General features: G+C 56.6%; 1 protein-coding gene across 2 annotated transcripts in view; it reads left to right on the plus strand.

Moving 5' to 3' along the window:
• AHRR (aryl hydrocarbon receptor repressor) overlaps positions 1-24,837 on the plus strand; it is an 89,559-nt gene that overhangs the window by 20,685 nt on the left and 44,037 nt on the right. The window contains exon 4 of one of the 2 annotated variants that reach the window (XM_065905292.1): positions 21,595-21,710. In XM_065905292.1, coding sequence (XP_065761364.1) covers positions 21,595-21,710 — 116 coding nt within the window. The remainder of the gene's footprint in view (positions 1-21,594; positions 21,711-24,837) is intronic. The other variant, XM_065905293.1, reaches the window with a different exon arrangement.

Genomic DNA, 24,837 nt, shown 5'->3' on the forward strand with positions numbered 1-24,837 from the left:
GCCCGCCAGGCTCCTCCACCCATGGGATTCTCCAGGCAAGAATACTGGAGTGGGTTGCCGTGCCCTCCTCCAGGGGATCTTCCAACCCAGGCATCTACCCACATCTCCTATGGCTCCTGCATTTCAGGCAGATTCCTTACTGCTGAGCCCCTGGGGAAGCCTTCCAGTGACACTATTTCTAAATTAAACATCAGCTGCCAGGACCTGCGGTGTGGGGCCCAGGGCACGTGGTTCCTGGCGACCGTGGACTCCACGGTTCCTGGGTGCTGAGTCCTCAGGGGCTTCGGAAGACCAGGGGCTGCGGCCAGGTTTCTGCTTCAGGGTCAGGCCTTCAGGTGTCTGTTGGCCGCTCCTGAGTGCCTTCCGGGGAGGGCTGCGTCCTGAGTGCTTCCCAGGGCTCCGTCCCACAGGGGCCCTGCACCTCCGCGAAGGAGGGCCCATGAACGCACCGTCCCCAGGGCCCTGCCATGGGGGAATCGCACACCCGACCGAGCCCCCACTGGGACTGATTGATGCACAGACTCGCTAAAGCTTTTCTCGCCCATCCAAGCACTAACCAGGCCCCAGGGCCCTGCCGTGGGGGCACCGCGGACCTGACCAAGCCCCCACTGGGGCTGATGCACAGACTCGCTAAAGCTTTTCTCTCTCATCCAAGTACTAACCAGGCCTGACCCTGCTTAGCTTCTGAGGTCAGAACAGATTGGGCGCGTTCAGGGTGGTATGGCTGTAGACAAGCCTTTATCCCTGAGAGGGTTTTACTGTCCAGGTTTCCAAGTCTTACTGAAAATGCATCAGGTCTTTAGGTAGGAAAAATGCAAATGTGTGAAACAGCAAAAGCGGTCATTCAGTACTGGTGTGGCCTTGATGTGGAGTCCAGGGCCCTTGTCTTGGAGCCGCAGGCCCTGCTGGTGCTGCCAGTTCTCCAGCCCCGTCTGTGCTCACGAAGGAGAGAGTTCCATGAAGGGATAACAGGACCTCTCCGAAGGCCTGGGGATGCTGGGGGCTCACGGACCCATCTTCAGAAACTCTCAGACCCCGACTCCCAATGCCTGGTCTCCATCCCCACTGTGTGGTCTCCATCCTCACTGTGGGGCCTCCATCCCCACTGTGGGAATCTCCATCCCCACTGTGCACTCTCCATCCCCACTGTGGGAACCTCCATCCCCACTGTGCACTCTCCATCCCCACTGTGCACTCTCCATCCCCACTGTGCACTCTCCATCCCCACTGTGGAAATCTCCATCCCCACTGTGCATTCTCTATCCCCACTGTGGGAATCTCCATCCCCACTGTGCACTCTCCATCCCCCTGTGGGAATCTCCATCCCCACTGTGCACTCTCCATCCCCCTGTGGGAATCTCCATCCCCACTGTGCACTCTCCATCCCCCTGTGGGAATCTCCATCCCCACTGTGCACTCTCCATCCCCACTGTGGGAATCTCCATCCCACTGTGCACTCTCCATCCCCACTGTGGAAATCTCCATCCCCACTGTGCACTCTCCATCCCCACTGTGGGAATCTCCATCCCCACTGTGCACTCTCCATCCCCACTGTGGAAATCTCCATCCCCACTGTGCATTCTCTATCCCCACTGTGGGAATCTCCATCCCCGTTCCGGGGCCTCTGTCCCCATTGTGGGGTCTCCATCCCCGTTGTGGGGTCTTTATCCCCCACTGTGTGCTCTCCATCCCCACTCCGGGGCCTCTCCCCACTGTGGGGGTATCATTCCACGCTGTGGGGTCTCCATCCTCCATTGTGGGGTCTTCATTCCTTTTCTGGAGTCTCCACCTCCATTGTGGGGTCTTCATTCCCTTTATGGGGTCCCCACCCCCCATTCCAGGGACCCCATACCTATCCCCAGGGTTCCCCATGCCCGGGGCTTCCTCAGTGACCCATGTGGACAGCTGGGCCAGGTGTGGGGCTGCTCAGGAGGGTTTTCTATTCACCTACCTCCCACAGAGGCTTCCATCTGCCTTTAGGACACTGATAGGGGACTGGTCACTTCCTCAGGTACAGCGGTGTCCAGCCAGGCCAGGGTTGGTGGCCTTGTAACGACTTTGGTTCTGTTGTTTCCAGGAGTTCAGGTATCGGCCCGGTGTCTGCCTGAATGCATGGTTCCTCTTAACCAGGAGCAGAGTGCTTCTCCCGCACTGTGCCCGATCCCTCTCCCTGCCCCAAGGCAGGGGGTGCCCCATCAGGTCTGTGGAGCCCTCACGCTGCCAGTGGGCGGCCCTGCTGTTCACAGCTGGGGGAGGTAATGAACTTGACTTCCCTATCACCCTTTTCCTCCCAAGGATTCCCAAGTTTGTGATCTTCCTCAGACTGTACATTTTAGGGGAAATTCTAAACATTTTCCTGAATTCATTCCCTCTATATAGTTAGAAAAAAGTCGAGCTATAAAAACTGGATCTTAATCTCTGCTTCCTGACTCAGAAATGGATAATTTCATTAAAGCTTCCATAAAAAGTCACCTTTGGGAAGGACATGAACTGGAAAGTTCCAGCCTCCAAGAGTAATAATGGCCTGCAAATTTGCTAGTAGCGTCGTGTTTGTGTCAACTTTCATGAATTTTTAAAAGGCAGTGAACTTATTTAATTACTTAACTTGGTTCTGAGTAGACTGAGGGCTGGTGCTTCTTAGTTATAAACCCTTTGCTTGTACCCAAAAGAGGGATTTTCCACTCTTGCAAGTTTCACTCTTTGCAAGAAGGGAAACTGGGGACTGATCACAGAAAAGGGAGGCAAGGTGGGTGGAGAATGTGAAGGACCCTGAGGGGGGCGGGAGCCAGGTTCCCGCTAGGACATGTGGCCCAGGACATGAGGTCCCAGGTGCCCCCTTCTCAGGCCCAGCAGACGACGCTGCAGCATTGACCCGGGCAGGAGACTCACTGGACCTGGGCTTCAAGGGCCTAGAATGGGGACCAGCATGCAGATGACCAAGGACCCCAGTCACCCTAGCCTGGCCGGTGGCATGCAGGCAGGAACCCCCATCACCCTAGGCTGGCCGGTGGCATGACCCAGGACCCTGGTCACCCTAGTCTGGCCAGTGGTGTGCAGGCAAGACCCCAGTCACCCTAGCCTGGCAGGTGATGTGACCCAGAACCCACCATCACCCTAGCCTGGCAGGTGGTGTGACCCAGAACCCACCATCACCCTAGCCTGGCAGGTGGTGTGACCCAGAACCCACCATCACCCTAGCCTGGCCGGTGGTGTGACCCAGAACCCACCATCACCCTAGCCTGGCCGATGGCATGACCCAGCACCCCCGGCCCCCCTACCCTGGCAGGTGGCGTGACCCAGGACCCCGGTCACCCTAGCCTGGCTGGTGGCATGACCCAGGACCCCGGTCACCCTAGCCTGGCTGGTAGAGTGACCCAGGACCCCAGTCACCCTATCCTGGCTGGTGGCATGCAGGCAGGACCCCCCATCACCCTAGGCTGGCCGGTGGTGTGACCCAGGACCCTGGTCACCCTAGTCTGGCCAGTGGCATGCAGGCAAGACCCCAGTCACCCTAGCCTGGCAGGTGGTGTGACCCAGAACCCACCATCACCCTAGCCTGGCCGGTGGCGTGACCCAGGACCCCAGTCACCCTAGCCTGGCTGGTGGCATGACCCAGAACCCTGGTCACCCTAGCCTGGCTGGTAGAGTGACCCAGGACCCCCTGTCACCCTATCCTGGATGGTGGCATGCAGGCAGGACCCCCCATCACCCTAGGCTGGCCGGTGGTGTGACCCAGGACCCTGGTCACCCTAGTCTGGCCAGTGGCATGCAGGCAAGACCCCAGTCACCCTAGCCTGGCAGGTGGTGTGACCCAGAACCCAGGTTCCAGGCTCCAGGGGGTCCTCCCCACTACGTTCTGCAAGTGGGTGCTCCCACCTCTGAGTGGCAAGGCGTGCAAGGCCTCTGAGATGCTGGGAGCCGGGTCGGGACCAGACTCCCCTGCCTTCATGGGGCTGCTCCGTGAATTCCTCCCCTCTGGGATGTGGCTGTGGCTGGGCTGGGGCTGCATCTCCTCTCCAGCTCTTCCCCTGTGGGAGCCCCGTCCCCACAGCATGGACAGCTTCTGGAGGACAGCCCCCGGGGTCTTTCCAGCAAAGACATGCTGCTCTGGGCCACGTCAGGCTGTGTGCAGGCTCCTCATTCTTTCACTCTCTCCTGGTTCCTGAGTCCTTCCAGGACCTGTGTCCCCCACAACACAGGAAAGAGCATTGCTTTTTCTCTCACTGCTGGGGGATGGACCAGGGGCGGTCCCGGACCTTCCCTGTCCCTTCTGGGTCATCTAAGGCCTTTCCATCACTGGTACTAGTGTGATCAGTCCAGCCGAACAATAAATCTCTGAAAGAATCTCAAGTGTGAGCCCTCTCACTGCCTAGTCTGAGGGTCCAGCAGGCAGGGTTGGGGTGGGTGGGGAGCCGGATGGTGATCCCAGAGCCACGGTTCCTGGCCTTTCCAGGTGAGAGCAGCTGCAGGAAGAAGAGGTGAGCTTGGGAGAAGTCAGCCTGGCGTTGCTGGGAGCTGGCACCCAGGCGGTCTTGGTGCTTTCCCGGCCTCTGAAGACCACATGCCTGGGGTATCTGCCTGCCTCAGTGGCTGACATGGGTCACCCATCCTCTCTAGTCACTTCCTTGCACTTCCTTCCTTAACACAAGTGTCAGACGGCCACATGCCTACAGGCATCCTCCCGGGAGGAGCTGAGATACCTTCAGCAAATGTTTGGATATTGTGGCCCCACCTGCTCCACAGGAGACATACGTCTTTGACGGGCCTGGTTGACACATGGTGCTTCTCACTTGCAGCCCAAACACCTTTGGAGTTCTTGAATATAGAGAGACACCCACCCCACGGACCCCTGGAGGCATGTGCAGGCCTCACAGAGCCATCACGAAGCTCCTCTCGCTGGGCGCTGGCAGGGGCAGGGGCCTCCAGCCCTCTTCTGGCGCAGGTTGGGGGGGTGGAACCAACAGCATCACCCTCCAAGGAAGTCCTACTTCCAGCCTCAAACATCTCTCACCTCTGACATCCTATCTGAAGCCTTGCCAAGGTCATCTGGGGCCAACAGTTGGAACATGTTGTGGTGGGGCCTTGGCCCAAATTCAGACTGAAAGTTTCACATTAACAGCAAGCCCTAATGCAGGTAAACAGAGCAGCGGCTGTGGTCCTCGCCTCCCAGGACTTACAGTCCAGCGGGGAAGGTCTGCCACCAAGCACACAGACCTTCCATTTCCAGCAGATACAATGTCAGTGACTGTAGCCATCAGGCGGATGACATGTGAAATACAAGATGAAATATCTGAACCTTTAAACATGTATCGCTCAGTCAGCAGGAAATTAAGGGATACTCAAAGAGACTAAAAACTAAGTGCAGTTGAGAACCCGAAGATAAATTTTTAAAAAACATTTTTAAAGGATCTGCCTCCTTTAAAATGCAGAAAGAAGGCAAGGTTTTGGCTGCAAGGAGGGATGGAGAAGGGTGTCAATCAGAGCAAACACTGATGTGTGAAATAGTAATAATGGCATATGGTAAAGGCAAAAAATGAGAAAACTAAAGCCCTGGTCATGACAGCATATAAATTTGGAGAGGGAGATTTGAGTTAAAGATTTCAACATTTCTTGTATTAATTAAATTTGGAGGTTGAGTAACTAATTCATAATAAAATTTTCAGGATAATCATCAAGACAACAGAAAGGTTTAACTTTCAAAATAATGGAGAGAAAAAAGTAGAATGAGAAAATGTAATTAATCAAAAGAAAAAGTTGGAAAGAAGAAAAAAAAACGTGGAAGCGTGTAACAAATGGAAAGCGTAAAATTCCAAATGTGTCATTAGTTACAGACAATGTAAGTGGACTAAATAGGCCAACTAAAAAATAGGGATTATTAGAGTGAATATCTCTGTTTACAAAAGGCACAGAAAGGTTGAAAGTAAAAGGATGGAAAAAGATATATTGGAAAAATACTAACTGAAATACATTTGGTAAAGCTATATTAATGTCAAAAACTTGATTTTAGGGTGAAAAATATTACTGGAGATCATGAGAGCCTATCATTTAAAAGTCATTAAGCATTTTATTTTATCAAGCAAAGAGAATAATTTTAAATTTCTGTGCTTTTAATAACATCACCTCAAAAATATGAAACCAATATTGACAGAACTATAAGGAAAAATACATGAATTCATCATCAGAGAGAAAGGTTTTAGATAGTTCTCTCAGTACTTGATAGATCAGATAAATAAAAATCAGTAACAATTAAAGAAGATTTGAGCAATGCAAAATAAGGTTAATCATAGATATACAAAACACTGTACTCTGAAACTTAACACTCACATCTTTTCAAGCCCACATGTAACTTGTAAATATATTGCAAATATGCATGCATGCTCAGTCACTTCAGTCATGTCCAACTGTTTGCCACTATATGGACTGTAGCCCACCAGACTCCTCTGTCCATGAGATTCTCCAGGCAAGAATACTAGAGTGGGTTGCCATTCCCTCCTCCAGGGGATCTTCCCAACCTAGGGTTCAAACCTGTGTCTCCTGCATTGCAGGCAGATTCTTTACCCACTGAGCCACCTGGGAAGCCCAAATTGAAAATATATTGGTCAATAAAGCAAGTCACAATAAATTTCAAAAGACAAAATCATGAAGAATGCATGGTGAGCCCTCAAGCCAGTTAAGCTGGAAATCTGTAGAAAAGATGACTTGAAAGCCCTTACATTTGGAAGTAAATACATTTGTAAATAACATAGACCAAAGTAGAAAACATGACAGAACTGAGGAAATATTTGCAAATCAAAATGTGTGTGTGTGCTCCGTTGTGTTGGACTGTTTGTGACCCCATGGACTGAATACCACCAGGCTCCTTATCCATCAAAATGTGTGGCTGCAGCTAATGCAATTCTTAGAAATAAATCAACTTGAGGGTCTAATGTGGAAGAAGAAGGGATGAAAATTAACTAGCTAAGCATTCAGTGTTGATAAAGTGAACTAAATAAAAAACAGTCATAGGAAATAATAAAGCAGAAGGTATTTGTGAAATAGAAAGGTAACATACAATAGAATTCCTTTAAAATGATAAAACAATAAAGATCTGGTGAGACTGGTCAAGGAAAAATAGCAAACAGCATTAGGAAGTAAAAGGAATATTATATAGCGTATTATATATAAAGCATGATGATATATGGTGCAGATATTTAAAAGATGGCTTGAAATTATTATGAACAAATTTATGCTAGTAGATTTGAAAATATAGTAAATGCTTAGAAATATAGCTTATTAAAATTGAAGAAGAAATAAAACACCCAAATAGTCATATGGCTATTTGAATGAGTGGTTAAAATCTTCCCACAGAGAAAAATCTAGGCCCAGACAGTTTTAAAGCAATTTCTACTAAATGTCAAATAAAAAATAAGTCCACCCTATACTGAGTCCATGGTACAGAATTGTAACAGAGGTCCTGATGTGAACTCACATTGTGCACACACACACACACACACGTGTGCCTAAACGTGTGTGCATGTGTATGTGTGTTCCAGCTCTGTCTACTGAAGGGGCCACCCCAGAACAGGGGACACAGGTGGCCTTCAGACCTCGGTTTCCAGACCCAGTTTGCCACTGAAAGGGGCTCATGCCTTCTGGCCTCTGTCCAGAGCAGGAGCAGAGAAAGGACAAGATGAGCCTGGACCGTCCATGCTGGACAGCAGGCTGTGTTCAGAGCACGAGGGGACATACCCAGGCCTCCTGAGGGAACATACCCCTGGACCCAGGCCTCCTCAGGGGACATACCTCTCCTGGGACTCCGGCCTTCTGAGGGGGCTCCCCCTGGACCCAGGCCTCCTGAGAGGACATACCCCCAGACCCAGGCCTCCTGAGGGGGCTCCCCTGGGACCTGGGGCTCCTGAGGGGACATACCTCCTGGACCTAGGCCTCCTGAGGGACATACCCCTGGACCCAGGCCTCCTGAAGTGCTGCCCCAGGACCCAGGCCTCCTGAGGGGACATACCCCCAGACCCAGGCTTCTTGAGGGGCTCCCCCGGGACCTGGGCCTCCTGAGGGGACATACCTCCCCTGGAACCCAAGCCTCCTGAGGGTACATACCTCCCGGGACCCAGGCCTCCTGAGGGGGCTCCCCCAGGACCCGGGCCTCCTGAGGGGACATACCTCCCCTGGGACCCGGGCCTCCTGAGGGGACATACCTCCCCCAGGACCCGGGCCTCCTGAGGGGACATACCTCCCCCGGGACCCAGGCCTCCTGAGGGGCTCCCCAGGGACCCAGGCCTCCTGAAGGGCTCCCCTAACCAGGTTGGGACAGTCTCAGCATTAAGATGAACGTGTGTGGTGACAGATGATAATCCAGCAAATGAGATGGGATTCCCTAAATCTGCATGGATATAAGTAAATGAACAACTAAACAGACGCCATGATACCTGACCAAACTGCCAGGAGAGAGGACTCTAGATGGGTGACTTTTGAGCGGAGGTGAATTATAAAATGCCCAGTTGGTAACCACTGTAGGAATAATTCAGGCTGGAAATGTCAATGGACACTAAAATTGGTGAAAGTAAGAAATGGAATATTTGAGTCTTGAAAAACGAAGTACTAATTAGCCACAAAGAGGGAAGCCCTGCAGTGGGGAAAGCCAGCACACTGTCCCGGTGGCCACACGTGGCCTCTGCAGTCCCGGAAGAAACCGACCCGAGTTCCAGGCTGCAGGGTGTCTGAGGGCACTGCTGAGTTGTGTGATGTTCCCGCCGCACATGCTGAGGACGCATCAGCAAACCGGACCTCAGGGGCGGCCTGCAGAGCAGCTCGTCCCATCTTGAGTCAAGAAGGACCAGGGGCATCCTTCTTGGATGGAGAGTAGCCCGTGCCTGGCTGAGAGGATGCTCTGGGCAGTCGGTGAAGTCCTGGGGTGGAGGGGGGTTCTCTGGGCAGAGGACATTGGGTGTTGTTCTTACAACATTTCTGCATGCTTGATATTGTCTCAAAATAAAACACAAACGAAAAGAAGAAGGAGTAGAGAAAACTGTGGACCAGGGACGTTGCTGAGGGTGTGAGTCAAGGGGAGGAGCTGGAGGAGGAGCAGCGGAGAGGGTGGGGTGGGGGTCTGACAGGAGCTGATGTTCCTAAAGCTCGCCTCGAATTTTTAGGGGAAGGAACTAGTCCTTTTGCAAGGGAAGAGTGTGCTCTGAGCAGCACGGTTTCTTGCAGCCACGTTACCACCAGTGGTTCCATAGGTTGAGCCGAGGGCCCCTGAGGGGACAGGTGCTGGGAGGGAGTAGAGGGGACTCCTGGGCGCAGCTGACCCAGCTCAACTGCAGCCGCTTCATGACCGGGCCCCGGGGTCTCCCTTCTCCAAGCGTTTGCTCAGAGTCATCTCTTTGGAGGCTTCCTCCAGCCGCACTGGGACCTTCAGTGCTGGGCTGTGTCCCTGGACGGGGGTGGAGACTGACGGCCATAGAAGGCCCCAAGCACCTGGGCAGAGACCTCCCCCCACCCATTGCCCAATCAACCCTGCCTGTGGGTGGTGAGTCAGGCAGGACTGTGGTGGAAACGACCCCTGGAGTCACTGGTGGTGACCAATGGGCCCCAGGTTGGGTGACGTGCAAGTTCTGTACTTGGAGGCTTCTTTGTAACTTTATTTACAAATTCATCCTATGCGCGTGCATCAGACACTGTGACAGCCAAGCTGGCCACTCCTCCAGATCCGGCCTGTTCTTGGCTGGAGCTGCCCTGAGGACAGTCTGCCCCTTCAACCTGGAGTGCCTGACGTGGTGTTATTGTAGACAAGCAGGAGCTGGAGGAGGAGCAGCAGAGAGGGTGAGGGGAGCGGCTGGCAGGAGCTGATCTTCCTAGAGCTCGTCTGGAATCCTTAGGGGAAGGAACCAGTCTTTTCGCAAGGGAAGAATGTGCTCTGACCATCCTCTTATCTATTTGTCTGAGTTGCAGCATGTGGCATCTTCGTTGCGTCATGTGGAAGTTTCACTGTGGTGAAGGGCTGTCTAGTGGTGGTGATGTGGCCTCGGCCTGCGATGGCTTGTGGTGGGGCTTGGGTCCCCAGCCAGAGAGAGGCCAAGTTGTGTCAGTGAGAGCCCCAGATCCTGGCCACCAGACCAGTGGTCAGTGACCAGGCCTCTGGCCCTTCAGCTTTGCAGAAAAGAATTCCCACAAAGATGGAAAGTCCGTGAAGCAAGTGTTTATTAAGGGGAATAAGCACAGTATATGTGGATGGACACATGGGTGGACTCAGAGAGAGTCTCTAGACTTGTGTTCTTGTGGCACTTTGAATTACCTTTATGGGGCATTTCTTCTGGGTTTCCTTCGGCCAATCATTTTTATTTCCTTGGTTCACAGTCCGCATTTGATGTATCTCAAGATCCTTCCATGTGTTTGCACGCATCCCTTAGCCAAGATGGATTTTATAAGGCATATGGGTACAGAACACCCCTTGACATAACTCCCCCTTTGACCTCAAGGAGCCTTTATGTGCATATGTGGCCGGGGAGGTCTCCTGACTTCTAGAATGAGATATATGTGGTCTGGGCCAGGCCCAGCCTCCTGTCTTAATTGTCCTGCTATCCTCATTTTGGAGTTCCAGTTCACAGGGAATGACTCTCCAATTACTTTACCCTGCAGGGTGGTACCTCCTCCTGCCTAAATGGTGGGCGGGTTTATTTGCCCCACAGCTTGTGGGGTCTTGGTCCCCCCCATTGAAAGGCGGACTTTTAACCCCTGGACCATGAGGCAAGTCCCTGTGTCCTGCTTATCTTGACACCATGCAGTTCCTCATGGAATAACTACTTGACTTTATAGCACTGTTTTTTTTTTTTTTCTTTTTGATTTTGTCTGCTTTTTCAAAACGTTTCTTGAGCCCTGGGCTTGCCACTGTACACTTCCCTTCAGACTGTTGAAATTGAGGGAGAAACCCGAATAGTTGACTTCTTCTACCACCAAGAGCATGTGGAACCAAAACGCGTGTAAATAAAATCCCCTTTTCTTTTCCTTACCAAAGAGCTACTTTTGGTTGTGTCCCCCCCTTCTCTTTTTAAATTTATAGATTTGGTTTAATTGGAGGATAATTACAATATTGTGATGTTTGCCATGTGCTCAGTCGCTTCAGTTGTGTCCAACTCTTTGCGACCCCGTGGACTGTAGCCCGCCAGGCTCCTCTGTCTGTGGGATTTTCCAGGCAAGAATATTGGAGTGGGCTGCCGTGCCCTCCTCCACAGGATCTTCCCAACACAGGGATCAAGCCTATATCTCTGGCATCTCCTGCATTGCAGGCAGGTTCTTTACCCCCGGGCCACCTGGGAAGCCATACATCTATATGAATCAGTCACAGGCATACATGTGTCCCCTCCATCCTGAACCACCCCCCACCCCTCCAAGTTGTCCCAGAGCACAGGCTTTGAGTGCCCTGCTTCATGCATCAAACTCAAACTGGTCATCTATTTTACATATGGTAATGTACGTGTTTCAACGCTATTCTCTCGAATCATCTCACCCTCTCCTTCTTCCACTGAGTCCAAGTCTGTTCTTTATATTTGTGTCTCCTTTGCTGCCCTGCACATAGAATCACTAGTACCGTATTTCTAGATTCCACATACATGCATTAATATGTGGTATTTGTCTTTCCCTTTCTGACTTACTTCACTCTGTTTAATAGGCTCTAGATTCATCCACTTAATTAGAACTGTCTCAGATGCATTCCTTTTTATAGCTGAGTAATATTCCATTGTGCATATGCACCACAACTTCCTTTTTCATTCTTCTGCTGATGGACATCTAGATTGGTTCCATGACCTAGCTGTTGTAAATAGTGCTGCAATGAGTATTGGGGTGCACGAGTCTTTTTCAATTCTGGTTTCCTCTTGGTGTATGCCCATTGGTGGGATTGCTGAATCGTATGGCAGTTTTATTCCAAGTTTTTCTAAGGACTGTCCATGCTGTTCTCTATAGTGATTGTATCAGTTTGCATTCCCACCAACAGTGTAGGAAGGTTCCCTTTTCTCCACACTCTCTCCAGCATTTATTATTTGTAAACTTTTTGATGATGGCCATTCTGGCCGGTGTGAGATGAAATCTCATTGCAGTTTTTGATTTGCATGTCTCTAATAATGAGCGATGCTAAGCATCTTCTCATGTTTATTACCCATCTGTATGTCTTTTTTGGAGAAGTGTCTGTTTAGGGCTTCTGCTCATTTGATTGGGTTTTTCATTTTTCTGGTATTGAGCTGCATGAGCTGCTTGTACATTTTGGAGAGTAATCCTTTATCAGTTGCTTCATTTGCTATTATTTTCTCCCATTCTGAGGGTCGTCTTTTCACCTTCCTTATAGTTTCCTTTGTTGTGCAAAAGCTATATTTGAGGAGATAATAGTTGAAAACTTCCCTAAAACTTGCACTGCAGCATGGGGATTAAGGAGAGAGCACAGTTCCTCTGCAGGACTTGCAGCCCTGGGCTCCTGCCCGCCAGACCCCAGAAAGCCAGTGAAGAGGGCTGGGCTGGGCAGCTGTGGAGGCGGGGGCTCCGCTTTCCTGGTGCCTGGAGCCAGACTGAGCTGTGAAACCTCTGGAGCTTCCCTGGTTATTTTGGAAAACAGGGAAATTCTTTCTGTAAAAAACCCACAAGCTGATGCAGTCTGCGTCCTGGAGTGGACTCTTGTTTTCTAAACATAGGCACATTTATTCACACGCATGATGTTTCTTCTCACCTAACTGAGTTTGGGGCTCTGGATGCTGTTGGAGCCCCTCCTCCGCACCCGCCTAACTGTGGGGCTCTGAAGGACATGCCCCCACGCCCCCACTCCCTCCTTCGGGGCTGAGATGAGAGCTGGTCCAGCCCTGGCCGCTTATGCCCACGTGCTTCCGGTCACCTTTCCTGTGCTGGGCGGGCAGACTCTGGCACGACAGCACATAACCCTGTGAGCACGTCTGTTCTTGACAGCGCAGGTGCAGAAAACCACTGTCCAGAAGGAGACAGAGCCAGCCGGCCCCTCTGTGGACCCCTTTGCTGTCGAGTCACAGGACAGCACTTTCTGCCAGCCTGTGTGATTCACGGTCATCCTCCAACGGCAAGACAAGGAGTTTATCTTTTAGTTCTTGAAAAGCGAGGCGTGGGCGAGAGTTTGAATGTCTGAAAGCTGAGGTGCTCCATGAACGTGATGCCAGAGTTGCGGCGGGGTCTGCAGGCACGCTGGGGTGGGAGCTCAGGTCAGAGTGGGGCCCTGCATTCTCCATCTGCCCCCCAGGCCTGGCCACTGGTTCCCCTGGCAGGTGCACCACGCTGCGTGGGACCCACATGTGCTCCTGGACTTGTGGGGCCTCTGGGCCCTTGAGCGGTATCCCCAGGGTCACCCAGAGGGGCTGGTGGTGGGGACAGGGGTAAGTGAAGCCAGTTAACCCCCCAGTCTCTCAGGAAGGTTGGTTCTTCACGTCCTGGGCCCCCGTATCAAGGACGGCACGCGGTCCCTGCGGGAAGTGACAGGGCACCATCGGAGGGTTGAGCTCGCCTGCTCCCTGGGCCTGGTCTCAGCTACTGAAAGGGGATGGCCAAGAGCAGCCACCATAGATGTGGCTGCGGTCACTCCCGTCTCAGCTCTGCTGCTGTGACAGACACACAGACGTCACCTCTCAGTCCTGGAGGCCGGAGTCCCGAGGTCAGGTGCCCCATGGCTAGGCTCTGGTGAGGACTGAATTCTGAATTGTCCTCACCCGGGAAGGGGTGAGAGTGCCCCTGGGGTGTGTTATAAGGACACTCATCCCGCTCGTGGGGCTCCCCTCGTGACCCAGAGCCCCTCCTGACACCTTCACCTCAGGGGCCAGGAATGTGGGCACACAGGTGTCCGCGTGGAGGTCTGTGCTGCGTTGGTGGCAGCAAGACACGGAACAACAGGGCACTGCTGCCCAGGCCCCTCTCGAGGCACATCAGGTGGGTGGTGTGCTGGACCCCCAGCGGCCCACCCCCATCTCAGGGGGCGCCGAGGCCCCCGGACCCCTGCTCTGAGCCTGTGCTCCTCTGCCGAGCAGGCCTCAAAGGGCATCTGGGCTGGAAGCGTGCAGGAGAGGGGGGCAGGCCTGCTCCGTGGGGTCCCAGGGGCTACACGCTCTCTGCCCCCTCCACACTGACCTCCCTCCGCAGTATGGAGGGAGCTGGGCACGCTGTGCTCACACCAGCTGCCTCCAGAGGGACACACGGCCGAGCGAGAATGCGGCCCTGGGTGCACGGGCCGGGGTGGTGTGCTGATGGAGGGTCAGAGCTGGGCTGTGTGTGCAGTGACCCGTCCACTCCAGGAGCTGCTGCTCATCAGAGCTGAGGTCCAGCCCAGCTCCCCGGGGTACCTTGGCTCCTCTCTCATCACCCTGGTGGCGGAACTCCTGCACCCCACGCCCAGACAGTCCCCTGCTCCCCACGTTCCCTGTGTCCATAATCTGGACTCACCTGTCCTGTCCCTGGGGAGCTGGCCAGGAGCAAGGTGGCTTCTGGGCATCATGCACTTCCAGAGGCAGAAACGGGGCATCTCCGGGTTTCTCCTCCACCAGGGACACTTGGCACCTCTCGGTGGCCAGACCCGAGCACAGAACCCTGAGCAGCAACAGGTGGGGCTGGGTCCTTGTGCCACGTGACTTGGCCCAGTGTGGCAGCTGCCCTGCGTCTCCTCTGTGTGAAGGACAGGGAAGGAGGTGAGGTACGGGGGGCTGAGCCCCCAAGGGCAGCAGCCTTTCCAGTCTCCCCCCCAGGCTGTGTGTGCAGCCCAGCCCACACAGGGATGCCCGCTGTCTGCATGATGATCACACACAGCCTCTCTCCTCCAGGCAAGCAGCTCAGGGATGGGCTTGGACATTCACTCATGTCCAACCCTTTGTAACCTTTTGGCTGCAGGCTGCCAGGCTCCATGGGGTTTTTCGACAAGAATACTGGAGTGGGTTGCCATTTCCTCTAGGAGATCTTCCCCAGCCAGGGATCAAACCCGTTTCTCCTGTGTCTCCTGCATTGCAGGTGGATTGTGTACCACTGAGATATCAGGGAAGCCTTTCAGGGATGCAGGGAGTCAGTGAAGTGAGGGAAACTGGTTCTGGTTGGTTCTGGGGTCCACTGGTGGGCAGCTCAGACAGGGCAGTGAGAACCCTCTGCTGTGGCCGGAGCTCTGGGGCCTGCGGGGGGAAGGGAACCCAGGGCCTCCGGCTGAGCCCCGGGTTCGGCAGTCTCAGGGCTCAGGCTGGACTGTGCCAGCCTCAGGGAGTCCGTGCGTTTCTGGGCGGTGTCTGCCCTGACCGGCCGCCTCTTCTGCCTGCAGGCCCTGAGCTCTGTCTGCAGACAGTGCGGAGACCGACCCCAGTCTCTGCCCTGGGCCAGGATAGCTTCCATGGGGCTGGGGCTCTTAGCGGCCCCTTCCACTGTCCCTCAGAGACCAGGTTGTGGGGAGGAGGCCGGCTGCCTGCAGGGTGGGGCGGGTGGGTCGTGGGTGCTGGCTGGAACCTGTGTCATGTGACTTGGCCCTCTTTGGGGACAACACAGGGCTGGCTGGTGGGGACAGCAGCTCAGTGGGGGCACAAGACCCTTAGACGCGCGGGCTCCCGTCCCTGGCTGGACCTTAGAGGGTTCCTGGAGCCCTGGGCCTTGGGGCACCCCCGCCAAGTCCTTCTTCGCGGGGCCCAGAGGCCGCAGTGACTCCTCTCCCACTTCCACAAACTTCCCCATGGACCCCCCCCACACACACACCTGCTCTCTGCTAGCTCTTCTCTCTGGCATGTTACCGGGGCAACCAGGAGCACACGGCAGGGGAGCGTGGTGGTGGGCTTGCCCTCTGTTTGAGAGGAGGCCTGGCGGGAGGGCACCAGAATTGGGGCTGTCTGCGACCCTGACCTCCCCTCTGGGGCCCACTCAGACGGAGCTGAGGCTCAGTCCCAGGTCATCGTGGATGAGACCCCCCAAGCCCGCCTGCCATGGCAGGGAGGGAGAGAGGCCGACCCTGGAGAGAGATGCTGAGATGAAAGAGCAGACCCAGATGCTGACCACAGGGCCACGGGGAGTGTGGGCTGCTCCCCCCACCCCTGGGGTGCTCCCCCCACCCCCCACCCACTCTCTCTCCCTCCCCACTCCCCCACTGCTGTGCCATCCCCCATCAAGAGGACTGGCACCCCCAGCCCCCGGCCCTGGCTCTGACCCCCATCCACACCAGAGTTCGCTGCCCTGGCAACTTCCGGCCCCCTGACCTGGGGGGCTGTGGCTCAGAGGGGTTTTCGGAAGGCCGCGCTCCACCGCCCCCCGCCCCCGCCCTGGCGGGGCCTCCGGGAGAGCCTAGGAATCGCATTCGGCTTCTTCCAGTCTCGCCGCAGGCCTGGGGGTGGGGCGAGCAGGCGGCCCCGCTCGCACGCGAGGCCCTGGCAGGGGGCCAAGCGGCTGTCACTGCGGCGCTGACGCCCCATCGCGTGACAGCGGCCCGCGGAGGCCCTGCCGGGCGTGCCCTGCGGAATGTGGCTGCGGAGGCGGGAAGCTGGGGTGCCTGCTGGGGGCGCACGCGATGCTGCCGCGCCGTGGGGAGGGGGAAGGGAAGTTGGACGGGGACCCCCACTTCTGCCTCCAGAAGCGGCCTCTGCTCCCCAGGCCGCCTGTGTCGGCTCTGGCCCCTGCGAGCCTGTGTCCTCGAGTGGGGGGCAGGGTCCCAGCAGGGGTCAGCGAATCCCCTGTGTGGTGACGTCACCGCCTGGGGATGCCCCCAGGCAGCTGTGGGCAGCAGCACCCCCACTCGGGGGCTGCAGGGCTGAGACGCAGGAGAGCCTGGAAGCCTGCCCCCAAACCTCCCCTTCCCCTTGGTGGGGGGTGCCCCACAGTGAGCTTTGCACTGGGCCCGTTGGGAGGCCTCGATGGTCTGGGTCCTGGAGGGGACAGCCCTGGTGCCCTGGGTTGGGGAGTGGGGTCCTGCCCCCCTCCTCCTGGCCTCAGACCACCTGGGAGACGTGGCCTCTGGGTGGGAGGACCTTCTGGGCCGGACCCTCTGGGAAGCCCGCAGCAGGGATGGGAGTGGGCCTGGGTCCCGGCCCACTGCCTCCTGGGTTTCTCAGCCTCTGGAGCCAGGCCGTGTGGTCCTCAGTCAGAGGCGGGGGGCACCCGGGCCCCAGGAGTTTCTTGCAGACCCCAGCGCAGCTCCTGGTCTCACTGAGCCTCCGGTCAGGAAGGGCTGGCTCCAGGAGTCTCGGGCACTCACCCTTCTGCTTTCTGAGCAGAGAGGCACACACAAGGGATTAAGTGTTAGCACCTCTGGCTTCCGAGCTCAGAGATATTTCGGTGCCTTGAAAAACAGCAACCGTGAGAGGGGCTCCGCTGCTGGAGGGAGAGAGAACCTCCCCTTCATGGAGAGGGAGCCTGGCCATCTCTGTCTCTGCCCGGGGCCCAGGTGGACTGTCCTGTTTCCCGGAGCTCGGCACCTGCTGCTGGGAAATGGGTTGTCTCTCCTGCAGGAGAGGGAGGGGATGGAGCGCAGCTTCTGAGGAGGAGGGAGGGGATGGAGCACAGCTTCTGAGGAGGAGGGAGGGGATCGAGAGCAGCTTCTGAGGAGGAGGGAGGGGATGGAGCACGGTTTCTGAGGAGGAGGGAGGGGATGGAGCACGGTTTCTGAGGAGGAGGGAGGGGATGGAGCACAGCTCTGAGGAGGAGGGAGGGGATGGAGCACAGCTCTGAGGAGGAGGAAGGGGATGGAGCGCAGCTTCTGAGGAGGAGGGAGGGGATCGAGAGCAGCTTCTGAGGAGGAGGGAGGGGATGGAGCACGGTTTCTGAGGAGGAGGGAGGGGATGGAGCACGGTTTCTGAGGAGGAGGGAGGGGATGGAGCACAGCTCTGAGGAGGAGGGAGGGGATGGAGCACAGCTCTGAGGAGGAGGGAGGGGATGGAGCACGGTTTCTGAGGAGGAGGGAGGGGATGGAGCACAGCTTCTGAGGAGGAGGGAGGGGATCGAGAGCAGCTTCTGAGGAGGAGGGAGGGGATGGAGCACGGTTTCTGAGGAGGAGGGAGGGGATGGAGCACGGTTTCTGAGGAGGAGGGAGGGGATGGAGCACAGCTCTGAGGAGGAGGGAGGGGATGGAGCACAGCTCTGAGGAGGAGGGAGGGGATGGAGCACGGTTTCTGAGGAGGAGGGAGGGGATGGAGCACAGCTCTGAGGAGGAGGGAGGGGATGGAGCACAGCTTCTGAGGAGGAGGGAGGGGATGGAGCACGGTTTCTGAGGAGGAGGGAGGGGATGGAGCACGGTTTCTGAGGAGGAGGGAGGGGATGGAGCACAGCTCTGAGGAGGAGGGAGGGGATGGAGCACAGCTCTGAGGAGGAGGGAGGGGATGGAGCGCAGCTTCTGAGGAGGAGGGAGGGGATGGAGCACGGTTTCTGAGGAGGAGGGAGGGGATGGAGCACAGCTCTGAGGAGGAGGGAGGGGATGGAGCACAGCTTCTGAGGAGGAGGAAGGGGATGGAGCACAGCTTCTGAGGAGGAGGGAGGGGATGGAGCACGGCTCTGAGGAGGAGGGAGGGGATGGAGAGCAGCTTCTGAGGAGGAGGGAGGGGATGGAGCACGGTTTCTGAGGAGGAGGGAGGGGATGGAGCACAGCTCTGAGGAGGAGGGAGGGGATGGAGCACAGCTTCTGAGGAGGAGGGAGGGGATCGAGAGCAGCTTCTGAGGAGGAGGGAGGGGATGGAGCACGGTTTCTGAGGAGGAGGGAGGGGATGGAGCACGGTTTCTGAGGAGGAGGGAGGGGATGGAGCACGGTTTCTGAGGAGGAGGGAGGGGATGGAGCACAGCTCTGAGGAGGAGGGAGGGGATGGAGCACGGTTTCTGAGGAGGAGGGAGGGGATGGAGCACAGCTCTGAGGAGGAGGGAGGGGATGGAGCACAGCTTCTGAGGAGGAGGGAGGGGATGGAGCACGGTTTCTGAGGAGGAGGGAGGGGATGGAGCACGGTTTCTGAGGAGGAGGGAGGGGATGGAGCACAGCTCTGAGGAGGAGGGAGGGGATGGAGCACAGCTCTGAGGAGGAGGGAGGGGATGGAGTGCAGCTTCTGAGGAGGAGGGAGGGGATGGAGCACGGTTTCTGAGGAGGAGGGAGGGGATGGAGCACAGCTCTGAGGAGGAGGGAGGGGATGGAGCACAGCTTCTGAGGAGGAGGAAGGGGATGGAGCACAGCTTCTGAGGAGGAGGGAGGGGATGGAGCACGGCTCTGAGGAGGAGGGAGGGGATGGAGAGCAGCTTCTGAGGAGGAGGGAGGGGATGGAGCACGGTTTCTGAGGAGGAGGGAGGGGATGGAGCACAGCTCTGAGGAGGAGGGAGGGGATGGAGCACAACTCTGAGGAGGAGGGAGGGGATGGAGAGCAGCTTCTGAGGAGGAGGGAGGGGATGGAGCACGGTTTCTGAGGAGGAGGGAGGGGATGGAGCACAGCTCTGAGGAGGAGGGAGGGGATGGAACACAGCTCTGAGGAGGAGGAAGGGGATGGAGCGCAGCTTCTGAGGAGGAGGGAGGGGATGGAGCACAGCTTCTGAGGAGGAGGAAGGGGATGGAGCACAGCTTCTGAGGAGGAGGGAGGGGATGGAGCACGGTTTCTGAGGAGGAGGGAGGGGATGGAGCACAGCTCTGAGGAGGAGGGAGGGGATGGAGCACGGTTTCTGAGGAAGAGGGAGGGGATGGAGCACAGCTTCTGAGGAGGAGGGAGGGGATGGAGCACAGCTTCTGAGGAGGAGGGAGGGGATGGAGCGCAGTTTCTGAGTAGGAGGGAGGGGATGGAGCACGGTTTCTGAGGAGGAGGGAGGGGATGGAGCACAGCTCTGAGGAGGAGGGAGGGGATGGAGCGCAGCTTCTGAGGAGGAGGGAGGGGATGGAGCACGGTTTCTGAGGAGGAGGGAGGGGATGGAGCACAGCTCTGAGGAGGAGGGAGGGGATGGAGCACAGCTCTGAGGAGGAGGGAGGGGATGGAGCGCAGCTTCTGAGGAGGAGGTAGGGGATGGAGTGCAGCTTCTGAGGAGGTGGGAGGGGATGGAGCGCAGTTTCTGAGGAGGAGGGAGGCGATGGAGCACAGCTCTGAGGTGGAGGGAGGGGATGGAGCGCAGCTTCTGAGGAGGAGGGAGGGGATGGAGTGCAGCTTCTGAGGAGGAGGGAGGGATGGAGTGCAGCTTCTGGGGAGGAGGGAGGGGATGGAGCACAGCTCTGAGGAGGAGGGAGGGGATGGAGAGCAGCTTCTGAGGAGGAGGGAGGGGATGGAGTGCACCTTCTGAGGAGGAGGGAGGGGATGGAGTGCAGCTTCTGAGAAGGGGGATCAGGGAGGCCATGGCAGGGCTGCCGAGGGGACCACCGAGGGGGTGGGGCTGAGGGCTTCCGGAGGAGCCCTTTGTTCCTGTGGACACCCTTAGCCTGGACCAGGGAGGTAGAGGGGTGGTCAGTTTGGCTGCTGCCTGTGTGTGTCCTTATTTATGTGTGCGCGTGCCTGTGTGTGTCTGGTGTTTCTGTGTCTCTGTGTGTATGTGCACGTCTGTGTCCCTGTGTGTGTGTGTGTGTGCATGACTGTTGTGTCTCTCTGTGTGTCTGTTTCTCTGTGTGTCTCTGTGTGTTTGTGTGTCTGTGTGTGTCTGTGTGTGTCTCCGTGTGTGTGTATGTCTGCATGTGTCTCTGTATGTGTCTCTGTGAGTGTGTATATGTATGTGTCTATGTATGTCTGTGTGTGTGTTTCTGCATGTGTCTCTGTGTCTGTGTGCATGTGTCTGTATGTGAGTGTGTGTGTGAGGGGTCTCCATCTGCAGTGGGCCCCACCCAACCTGGAGGGAAACTGGGGACCTGGGACCCTGCATTTCTGACCAGCTCCTGGGGAACCCCATGGCCCCTGGAGGGAGTGTTTAGTACAACTTCTGGTTTGGGAGGAAGTGTTGGGGAGCTCTGCGCTGTGCTTGTATTTTACCCCAACACAAGACAAGGTGGTGATGGCCTGGAGGGCCCTTGGTGGCACTGACACCCCCCAAATCAGGGGAAGTGGAAGCGCAGTCCTAGAGGCCTCCATGGAGGCGTCAGCACCAGGCCAGCTCCTGGTTGGGAACCCTCATAATTCCAGGAGCTGATGACAGAGCGTGGAGTTCAGGGCTGGGATGTGGACGTCTGTCTGTCTGAGCGCTTCACCTCAAGTGCAGATGAGGCCAGAGTGGGGGTGGCGGGCGGCAGGGGGCTCTGGCAGGGGTGGGGGTCCGCAGGCACTGGCCGCTCCAATCTGGGTCAGGTCAGGGCTCCAGGACGGAGAGACAGGAAGGGGTGTGCAGGGCTCCTGGTGACTGGTTCCCTCAAACAGTGGTGTCCAGTTTGGGGACCTGCCTAGGCTTGGGTCTTGAGTGGGGACCTTTGGGACCCCTGGAGGGTCCCTGAGGTGGGAAGGGGATTAAGAAGCTCATCGGGGGAGGCCGAGGGCAGGGTGGGGTGGGGTCCTCGGAGTGCAGCCAGTCGAGAAGCCCCATCCCTGAATGTCCCCCACCAGCTGTCTGGCGCTGCCCTGGGTACCTGGGAGGAGGGCAGACCTGGACTGGCATGCCTGCAGAGGGTGGGAGCCGGGGACACAGGAAGAACGTGACTGACCGTGCCCCCCTCAGCCCTGCAGGAGAGGCGCCCGAGGAAGCCGGTAGCTGCTGCCCCCTCGCCAGGAGACCGGGGTCCACGTGGAGGGTCTGCAGGCTCAGCCATGCTGGAGGGAAGACTGCTGCTGGAGGTGAGCCCCCCCCCACTCCCGCCCCACACTCCCGGGTCTCCTGGCCGTGTTGCGGCATCAGTCTTGACCATTCACAACCACCAGGGAGCTCAGTCTCGGGAGGGCTTGGTTGCAGGTGGGCTCCAGGACCCCTGGGCAGCACACACGGGTGACCTCCAGGCTGTGGGCTTCAGATGGGAACCTCGCTTCCCCTTCTGCATTTTCTGGTTTTACTTGTTGATGCAAGAACCTAATAAAATACCGAGTAGGCTTTTCCCCTCAGACTAAGGACAGAAAATCATGCACTGAGAGTCCCGGGCTGACCCCGTTGTTGATACCACACAGTGAACGTCACGGGCGGCGGCCTGCCTGGTGGTTCTGAACTGCTTTTCCTGACAAGATAAGGGAGGTGGGGCTTCCTGGGTGGGATCAATCACTGCTCACAGGGTGAGAGTGCTGCGTGGCTACCAGAGAGATGCAGGCCCCCCCGGGAGGGCGGGGGTGCAGGCCATCCCTCCCCGGGGGTTGAGGTGCGGGGACCAGCCCCTAGCAGGCTGCCCGTAACCGGCGGCCACAGTGCCCTTGGAGCTGGGCTGCCCTGGCTGTCCTCCCGGGCCCCCGTGTCTCTGGCGTGTCTGCCCGCAGGCCCAGAGCTGAGCCTCTGGTTCTGGGCCTGCAGCCTTGTTTGGTGGGCAGTTCTGCCCCCAGGTGAAGCCAGCCGCAGCCTCGTGCCCTCCGTGGCCCCCCAGTTCGGCATGTGTGTTAGGGGATGGGGCGGAGGGCAGGTGCGCTCAGCTGGGAGAAGCCCCGTGGGGCAGCCGCCTGTCCGCCCGCCTCTGAAAGCGGCTCGGTCCCTGCAAGTGGCTGGTCTGCAGCCCAGGCTACTCCGCGGCCCGCAGCCCCCTCCCCGCCGGCCACACTGGGCCTGGTGTGATAGTGGTCACCGGCTGACACCCACTCGGGTGCCTCCCCCCGCCGGGCCAGCGCCCCACTCGGGGTCTGAGTGTTGCACAGGGACACGCGGTGACCTTGGCAGTGACCACGGGGCCTTCTTTCCCTCGTGTCCCCGACAGCTCCTCCCGGGCAGCCTCCTCCATGAGGAAGGGGACCCAGCAGACACCTTTTCACCTCAGCCAGGCTCCTGCCTCAGTGCTTTGTTAGCGGTGTGGACCAGGAAGAGAGGGTGGAGTAGTGCACGGCAGGGACAGGCAGACTTGGCCGACTGGCTCCTCAGGGTCTGCCTCCCGGCCCTGCTCTGCCATGTCTGCTCAGCGGCCCCCCCACCCCCAACTGGGCCCCCCGACGGCCCGCGTCATGCTACACCTTCTCGTGCTGGCCACATGGCCCCCCCCATCCCCATCCCACAGTCCCCGGGCCTCGGCCCTGCCGAGGGGTCTGGATGCTCGGAGGCCCTAGGAGCGTACAGATCACCTTTTTCCCAAAGAGGTGAAAACATGTGAGGGCAGACGGTGTTCTCGCAGGTGACAGGGTTTGCATTTAAGTTTGCAGGGTGCTGGGTCCTGCCACCCCGGGGCCTGTGGAGCAGAGAGTAGGCCTAAGAGCAGAGTGCTTTGGGAAAGGCTGTGCTTTCAGAAGAGGAAACGTTCCCATATTCATTACTTATAGAGTTTGTAGGAAGCAAATCTTAAATGTTATTTTTCCTTTGAAGCGGTTTTTTTCTGTTAGTGCTAGTGAACGTGGAGAACGTCCTGCCAGCCTGGATTTCATTCTTGCCAGATGATAACTGGCATCGCTCTTTCCCTATTCACGTTCAAGATTAAAATGACATCTTAACCATAAAATCGTGTTTAAACTTTCGCTCTGCGCTATAAACAGAGAAGCCAATGCACACAGCTTGCTGTCCAGGTTAGAGCACCAGGCACCGTCCTGCAGCCGGGACCACCTCCCGGGACCTCACTTCCCTGGTGTTTCCGGGCTGTCCTGCCTCCACGGGGGAGAGGCCTGGGCCTTTGTGTTCGTGGCGGTGTTGTGGGCCTTGGGCCACTCCCACCAAGGAGGGTGTCTCCTGCTTGGCCGGGAGACACCTTGACCCCTTGACCCTGGCTAGAGATGAGGTGTCCTGGGCTGCATGGGACTTTTTTCTGAGCTGTGTCCTTTCTGGCGGTGTAGGGAGACAGCACTGAGCAAGTCCTCCCCCCCAGGTTTCCCTCCTGCTCTCCGTTTGCAGCCAGACCCCCACCCGCCCCCAGCTCCGCATCCTGCGCCAGAGTGTCCGAGCGTCCGGCACCTGCGGTGTGGGCGTCTCATTGCACTGGCCCTCCCAGCCGCTGAGGCCTCTGGGCTGTTTCCAGGCTGCGCGGCTGTGAGTAGAGCTGTGATGAACATTCTCACACAGGTCTCTCTGCACACAGGTTTTCCTTTGATTCGGATGATGGGCGTGTGTGTGCTTAATTTTGCGAGAGACGGCCACTCTGCTTGCCTGGACGGCTGTGCCGGCGCGTCCCTGTCACAGGGACGGAGCTCCGCGCTGCTCCAAGTCCCTGGTGTGCCCAGTGTACCAAGCCGTTTTAGGAGCTGGGCCACTTGAGGGTTTGATTTGTGTTTCCCTCATGACCGATAACGTTGAGCATCTTTTCGTGAGTCTCTTTGCCATCCACAGATCCTCTTTGTAAGCTGTCTGCTCAAGTCTTTGTCCATCAAGAGAAGATGGGGTTGTTTGCTTTCTTAACTGTTGGGTTCTGAGCGCGTGTAAATGTTCCAACATGTCTCCCTGTGTGTAGATTCTGTAGTGTTTGCTCCCAGCCTGACTTGTCTTTTCATTCTTTTTCTTTTGTTTTGTTTTGTTGTTGTTGTTGTTGTTGTTGTTTCATTCTTCACAGGGCCTTGCAGAGAGTGAAAGTATTAACTTTGACAAAATTCAGTCTATCCATTTTTTAATAATAGGTCATGATTTTGGTGTCAGCTATAAGAAATCTTTACTTACTCCAAGGTTGCAAAGATTTTTCTTTTATGTTTGAGTCCAGCGCTTCATACTGTTGCATTCAGTTTTAAGCTTTACACTCGAGTCTGTGATCTATTTTTAATTAACTTTAGGGTAAGGTGGGACACATAGGGCAAGATTTGTTTATTTTTGCATATGAAGTCTAGTTTTTTCAGAACCATTTATTCAAAAGTTGATCCTTTCTCT

The sequence above is a fragment of the Muntiacus reevesi genome, chromosome 14, assembly GCF_963930625.1.
Source record: "Muntiacus reevesi chromosome 14, mMunRee1.1, whole genome shotgun sequence".
NCBI lineage: Eukaryota > Metazoa > Chordata > Mammalia > Artiodactyla > Cervidae > Muntiacus > Muntiacus reevesi.